Here is a 7,988-nt window from a genome sequence, read left to right as displayed (position 1 = left end):
ACACCTTTTCATGGAAACATTTCCTTTAATCTTGGCAATTGTTCATGATTAATCTACAGAAACTTATGATATTTCAAGGGGTGTTATGAACATCTATATATACTCAAAATTTCAAATTCATTCTTCACCTCTTCCAATCAAAAAAAACTCTTAGAAATTTTCAGAATTTCACATTGTTATTCTTCAATCTTTTTCAAGATATTTTCTACACACTTTCATATCATCCAAACTAGAAAATACTTGAGCAATCTATTACTTTAAGAATTGTGAAATATTGTCATTGGAAGAGAAGATCAATCTTATAGATTGATATATGTTCATCAACTTTCTACTCAAAATATATTTTGTTATTTTTGACTTGCTATCCAAGATTGTTGGAAGTAAGGGTTGTTAATTAGTGAGAGGATTGTTCTCATAATCAAGTTGGTAAATCCAAGAGGATTGTTCTTGGTAGTTGTAACCTTGTTGTCCATAGTTTTGGAAACAAGAGGTATCCTTAGGGAGGGTGTTCTCTTAAGGACTTATTGAAATCCAAGAGGATTGTTCTTGGTGGTTTTGTTAGAAGATTGTAGGAGGAGTCTTAGTATAGGCTTGTACAAAGATCTAACAATAGTAAAATCTCTTTCGTGTTTGAAAGGGGACTGGAGTACTCTCGGATTGTGAGGGGAACCAGTATACATCATTGTGTTCTTTACTTTTCCGCAATTTACCGCTTTCATCACTATTATCAAGAAAAGAAAAGAACCATTCAAAAGCCTTCAAACACTTAACCAAAAATAAGTACAAGTATTCTAAAAACCGGATAAATCTTTGAAAACCTAATTCACCCCCCCCTCTTAGGCGCACTCTTAAACTTACAATTGGCATCAGAGCAAGTTATAGGTAACTTGTTCCTAAAGATCCAGAATGGCTTCCGCAAATCAGAATCCAGTTTTTAGAGATGGTGGTAGTAACAACAAGCCTCCATTGTTTTGTGGTGAATATTTTGACTTTTGGAAAATCCAAATGAAGGCTCACTTAGAAGCACAAGGAGAAGAAGTATGGGAAGCAGTCCAAAATGGTCCCTTTGTTCCTACAACTATTGTCGATGGTGTTGAATCAACAAAGCTTAAAGTTTCATGGAACGATGATGATAGAAAGAAAGTTCTTGCTGGCAAAAAGGCGGTCACTCTTCTTCATGGTGCTCTTAGTATGGATGAATTTTTCCGAGTCTCGACATGTACAACAGCAAAGGAAATATGGGATACTCTTGTAGAAACTCACGAAGGTACCACCGAAGTTAAAAGATCAAGATTGAATACCCTAAGCCAAGAATACGAATTGTTTAGAATGAAGCCCAGAGAAACTATTCTCGAATTGCAAAAACGATTCGTTCATTTGACAAATCACTTGAAGGCACTCGGTAAGACTCTCCCTACCGAAGAACTAAATCTAAAGGTGCTTAGATCTTTAACAAGAGAATGGCAACCGAAAGTAACGGCGATATCCGAGAAAAAGAATCTATCAAAGATGACTTCCGCAACCTTGTTCGGTAAACTTCAAGAATATGAAACAGAACTCGGAAGACTTGAAACGCATGAAATTCAAATGAAAGATTCAAAAGATATTGCCTTGAAGACAAGAGTCAAGCATCATGATAGCAATCAAGAGGATGAATCCACTAGTGAAGAAGATAATGAGTTTATCAAAAAGTTTGAAAAAATTCTAAGAAAAGAAAAGAAAAAGGAGATCATTAAAGATGAAGTACCAACAAGGAAGATTAAATGCTTTGAATGTGGAGAAAGAGGACATGTCAAAAGTGAATGCCCTAAACTTGTAAAGAAGAACAAATACTTCAAGAAAAATAAGGATAAAAAATCAAAGAAAGCATATGTAGCATGGGATGACAATGAAATAAGTTCATCTTCAGATGAAGAACATGTGAATCTTGCATTGGTAGCAACACACCATTCTGATGATGAAGATAATGAGGTTAGTAATGAATTTTCTCTTTTTGATAATGATGTTCAAGATGCTATAAATGAATTGTTAAATGAGTGCAAAATTCTCTATAAAACTATCTCATCTCAAAAGAAAATAATATCATCTTTAGAAGAGAAGGTTAAGATAATAGAAGAAAAAGATGACAAAGAAAAAATGATTAGTGTTCAAGAAGATAGTGTTGCATGCAAGAATTGTGAATCACTTTCTTTTCAAATTGTTCAATTAAAGAGAGTCCTTGAAAGGTATGAAAAAGGACAAATTGGGTTGGAAGGTGTCCTTAGGCAACAAAGATTCCTTAATGATAAAAGTGGTCTTGGATATGCAAAGTCTAAACCAAGTACTAGTAAAACTATCTTTGTGAAGGCAAGTGAACAATTCAACAAATTGGATAAAGCACAAAAGGTTCATCATCATCCTAAAAGGTTTCCTAAAAAGAAACCATATGTTCTTAGATATAGAAGTAACTTTGAACCTACTTGTTTTTATTGTGGTATTATTGGTCACACACCCAATGCTTGTTATGTAAGGAACTTTAGTGTTCCTAGTGGACATTATGTATGGGTGAAGAAAGGAACTAACTATGATGGACCCAAAGCCACTTGGGTACCAAATAAAACTTAATTTGTTTTGTAGGTTTGCTTGAGGACCACTTAAAATCTATAGTGTTTTTATCAAGTGGTGGTTCTAAGCATTTGATGGGAGACATAAACTAACTTTCAAATATAGTTAAAGTTCAAGGGTTATTTCATACGAGGAATACCTTAAAGGAAGAACTCTTGGCATTGGAAAAGTTGGAGCACTAACTTTCACATCCATTAAAGATGTACTTTATGTTGAAGGACTAAAGCAAAATCTTCGAAGCAAAAGTCAACTTTGTGACATAGGCTTCAAGTTCATCAAGGATGAATAATTGATGAAGTCTCTCATGGGGTAAAACTCATAGGTAAATAAAATAATAATTTCTTTGATACATGTATTATCTTTCACCCATCTTTCCCTTCTTTTTGATAATGTCAAAGGGGGAGAAAGGTGTAGATACAAATCTCTTTTACAAAAGACAAAGTAATCTACCTCTCAATTAAGGGAGAGTTATGCATCTTAGGGGGAGAATTCCGGAAATTACAAAGCACAAAAGAAAGTTGTTTGTCATCATCAAAAATGGGGAGAATGTGAAGACAAGCTTCTCAATGATATATATGTGTTTTGATGAAGACAAATCTCTAAATAACAAGAATGCAAAGATGAGTTGTTAAAGTTAAAATATCAAGGATCAAGGCTTTGGAATCAAGAATATCAAGGATCAAGGCTTTAGAATCAAGCTTGCACTTCAAGAAGGTATAATGACTATACTTACATTCTCTAAAGTCTTAGATGCTCAAAAAATCAACCAACCTTTGCATAGACCATCCATAATAATAGCAAACATTTGCAAAATCTTGTATTCAAGTTTTACACTGGGTAAATCGATTTACCATATCATGAAATCGATTTGCCACTGTCTTAAAACATTTCCAGAAGCAAAAATTCACTTTCTGCACTATGGAAATAGATTTACCTAAAGAGGAAATCGATTTCCCACTGTTTGTTTTTGAAATTTTGTTAACGTTACATGCATGAAATCGATTTCATGCTTAGGGAAATCGATTTCCCCTGTACGTTTTTTGAAAAACAGCAGCATTTCATAACACCTTTCCACACACCTTTTCATGGAAACATTTCCTTTAATCTTGGCAATTGTTCATGATTAATCTACAGAAACTTATGATATTTCAAGGGGTGTTATGAACATCTATATATACTCAAAATTTCAAATTCATTCTTCACCTCTTCCAATCAAAAAAAACTCTTAGAAATTTTCAGAATTTCACATTGTTATTCTTCAATCTTTTTCAAGATATTTTCTACACACTTTCATATCATCCAAACTAGAAAATACTTGAGCAATCTATTACTTTAAGAATTGTGAAATATTGTCATTGGAAGAGAAGATCAATCTTATAGATTGATATATGTTCATCAACTTTCTACTCAAAATATATTTTGTTATTTTTGACTTGCTATCCAAGATTGTTGGAAGTAAGGGTTGTTAATTAGTGAGAGGATTGTTCTCATAATCAAGTTGGTAAATCCAAGAGGATTGTTCTTGGTAGTTGTAACCTTGTTGTCCATAGTTTTGGAAACAAGAGGTATCCTTAGGGAGGGTGTTCTCTTAAGGACTTATTGAAATCCAAGAGGATTGTTCTTGGTGGTTTTGTTAGAAGATTGTAGGAGGAGTCTTAGTATAGGCTTGTACAAAGATCTAACAATAGTAAAATCTCTTTCGTGTTTGAAAGGGGACTGGAGTACTCTCGGATTGTGAGGGGAACCAGTATACATCATTGTGTTCTTTACTTTTCCGCAATTTACCGCTTTCATCACTATTATCAAGAAAAGAAAAGAACCATTCAAAAGCCTTCAAACACTTAACCAAAAATAAGTACAAGTATTCTAAAAACCGGATAAATCTTTGAAAACCTAATTCACCCCCCCCCCCCTCTTAGGCGCACTCTTAAACTTACATATACACATGAATGAAACAATAATTTTCACAATAACATATAGCATTTCTCAATATTTTCGATGCAAAGATTCCAAATCAATATGAGTTTTGTACGAGGACAAACAAGTTGATCATAATCAATAAAACAACTATGTCGATGTTAAAAATCTCGTTTTTCAAAGTGTGACAATATATGATTTCGAACATAAGAAATGAAACACGGTGATGAGTGGAATTTAAATATGATCAAGTTTTGTAAACCACAACCATGGTGACTGAAATGTTAATTTAAATATGATTATGTGATTTTTGGAAGGGAGGAATAAGAAATGACTTGTTGTTATTTATAGTGAAAATGAAAGAAGAGAATTTAATAATCACAAATAAAATTGGATTTAATAGAAATATACCGATAATGTAAAGCAGTTTTACACTGACAATGAAATTTAAACCGTTAATTTTTATAAACGTTTGACTTTTTCCTTAAATCAAATATTAAGTATTTATTTTTAAGGGTTATTGCATTACCTTTAAGCTGAATAAAATTTTGGTTTTTCATATGATTTATTGGAGTGGCCGTATTTAAAGAGAAAGGATCGAAGAAAAAGAGAAAAATAGCAAATTGCAGCAGTGCTTACAGAAAGATGGTTGTTTTAGTTATTCGTTGGGGTGTACTGCAAGTAAAAGACCAAAATTTATTTTATAGATACATCCCTTGGTTACGCCCATCCTTAAAAAGATTTATTCACATATGTATTATTATATTCTTACACCTAAGTTTACACTCAAATGCTTATACAAAATATTGTTGATCATATTTTTATTTTTACGCTGAACAATGCTTTTATATATATATATATATATATATATATATATATATATATATATATATATATATATATATATATATATATATATATATATATATATATATATACTCCCTCCGTCCCAAAATATAAGAGAAAAAAATGCATTTTTCTTGTCCCAAAATATAAGAGAAGAAATCATCTTTCATTTCTTTCAAGGTAAAATTAAATGCAAATTGCATTTAACTTACATTCTCTCTCATCATTTCTATAACCAACAACCAATTAGAATTTTTTTTTACATTTTTCAAAACACTTTATTTCAAGAAAACTATAAATTAAATGATTGTGTTTTTACTTTTCTTAATAAACGTGATTTTGTTTTTTTCTCTTATAATTTGGGACGGAGGGAGTATATATATATATATATATATATATATATATAGGGAGCATGAGATGAGAAGAATAAATATCAATCATTGGATTCATCAAGAGAGAAGGTTAATGCATTAATGTGGCTATTTGATATTTATTTCTCTCATCTCTCATTATAAAATGCTCTCACTTGATATGCTCTTATATATATATATATATATATATATATATATATATATATATATATATATATATATATATATATATATATATATATATATATTTATGAACAGTATTTGCGAACAATGTTCACGAACAGTATATGACTAATGACAAAATAAAATTAGTTAATAATGTAAAAAAATAGTTAATGAAGTGATGAAGTTGGTTAATAAACACCAGATATTAAAAATGATTTTTAGTAATAAAATAAAGTTGGATATTGAAATGCAAAAAGTTACTTAATGAAATTATAAAATTGGTTAATAGACTGTCTAGATTTTTAATAGTTATATGAAGTTGGTTAATGAAATTTAAAATGTTGGTTAATAAAGTTATTAAATTGGTTAATCATATAATTTTGTTTTATGTACCTTCTCAATCTAGAAAAGGTAAAAAGATATATAATTTATTAAAATTATTATTATTATAAAATTCTTGTAGGAATGTTGTGTAAGAATAATATTTTTCTTATACGTATTCCTAAGTAATAATTTTTAAAATCTCACTTAAACACTAGAATTTTTTATGTGATTTTTTTATAAAAAAATTCATATGTTTTTTTAATTCTTGCTTATTAGCATATTAATTTTAAAAATAAATTTCTTTATTTCTTTATATTTAACAATCTGTAAAATTGATGCCACCTTCTCCCCTTTAAACACACCACTAGATATTACACTACCATCTAGAGATCTCCTATAAATTTCAATATGCATGATTATTTAAGTCAACAATTAGATTATAAAATTAGAGTAACCATACATGTATTTTCAATAAAAACATAAAACAGTCTGATTCTTCCACTGCCACTATCTCAATTATTGCTATTAATCTTCATCTCCGAAAAGGTCCAGAAATACAGTAGTCTTGCACTTGGGGCACTTTGGTTCATCCTCTGATGACATAACATACATGTAGCATTTAGGACAACCAACAAGAACCATCTCTTTTGTAACTGCTTTTGCATACTCCTCCTCGTTATCATCTTGTTTTGTCGCCATTGAAGTTACCTCATGAACAATCATCTTTGATGAATATGATTTTGAAGACGAAGATGAAGACGACGACAGTAATTCCGGCAAATCGGGTGACAATGATTTGGCACTTTCTGGTGGTGGAGGACTCAATTCCGATTCTCGGCTCTTTCTTTTGCTCATTGTATAGATGTTCAAAACCCTTAATTTTTCAAGCAAATCAAATGTTAAATATGTGAGTTTAATTAAAACAAAAGAAGAAAACTCCCATTGAGCTTATATATATATATATATATATATATATATATATATATATATATATATATATATATATATATATATATATATATATATATATATATATAAAGTTTAATATCTAAATAAATTTTGTTTAATGTATTATTTATTTTTCTTTTATAAAGATTAAAGCATTATTTTTATAAAATATTATAATAATAATAATTAAATTTGAATGAAAATTATGTATTTATGGGGCAATAGACCTATAACTGCAAGTTGTAAATGATCTTACACATATTAAGTCTTATTTATGAATCAATAACTTTAAAAAGAACCTCACTTAAGTCTTTTTTTTAATCTGTTAGTTATGTTAGTTATGAGTGAATTTTTATTTTTAGTACCAATCCTTTAATTTTCTTATTTTTTATGGACCTTGTTATGATACTCAAGACCCTATATCTTTGAGACTATATTTTGGATAAAAAAATTTTGAAAAAAAATGTGCTTATTTAGATTTGTCTTTTTTTTTAAAAAATTTGTATTTTTATCTAAAGTTATTCCCATAAAACTATTTTTTTTCAAATTATTCATTTCACTGGAAAAAGAGTAATTATTTTTTCAACTAAAAATAGGGGAAAATAAAACATATTTTTCTTGATTTTTTAAAAAAAAAAAATCAATATTGTAAATTTATTTATTTTTTAATTAATAAACATTTGTTTTATAAAATATTTTAGATATAAAAAGATGAAATATATATATTATTTAGTTTGAAAACTTATGACTTCAAAGACATAAGTTAGGGCAATGTTTCAAAAGGCTCTATCATTTGACAGCAATATTTATGAC

At 29.3% G+C, this 7,988-nt stretch overlaps 1 protein-coding gene across 1 annotated transcript; it reads right to left on the bottom strand.

The window, feature by feature from the left end:
* Positions 1–6,752: 6,752 nt before the first annotated feature.
* LOC131651048 (protein GL2-INTERACTING REPRESSOR 2-like) lies at positions 6,753–7,082 on the bottom strand. Its single transcript, XM_058920728.1, has one exon. The coding sequence runs from the start codon at positions 7,080–7,082 to the stop codon at positions 6,753–6,755; it is 330 nt and encodes a 109-aa protein (XP_058776711.1).
* Between the last annotated feature and the right edge of the window lie 906 nt (positions 7,083–7,988).

Source organism: Vicia villosa, linkage group LG2 (assembly GCF_029867415.1).
Source record: "Vicia villosa cultivar HV-30 ecotype Madison, WI linkage group LG2, Vvil1.0, whole genome shotgun sequence".
NCBI lineage: Eukaryota > Viridiplantae > Streptophyta > Magnoliopsida > Fabales > Fabaceae > Vicia > Vicia villosa.
The sequence above is the reverse complement of the archived record's forward strand: the minus strand, read 5'-3'. Positions and strand labels throughout refer to the sequence as shown.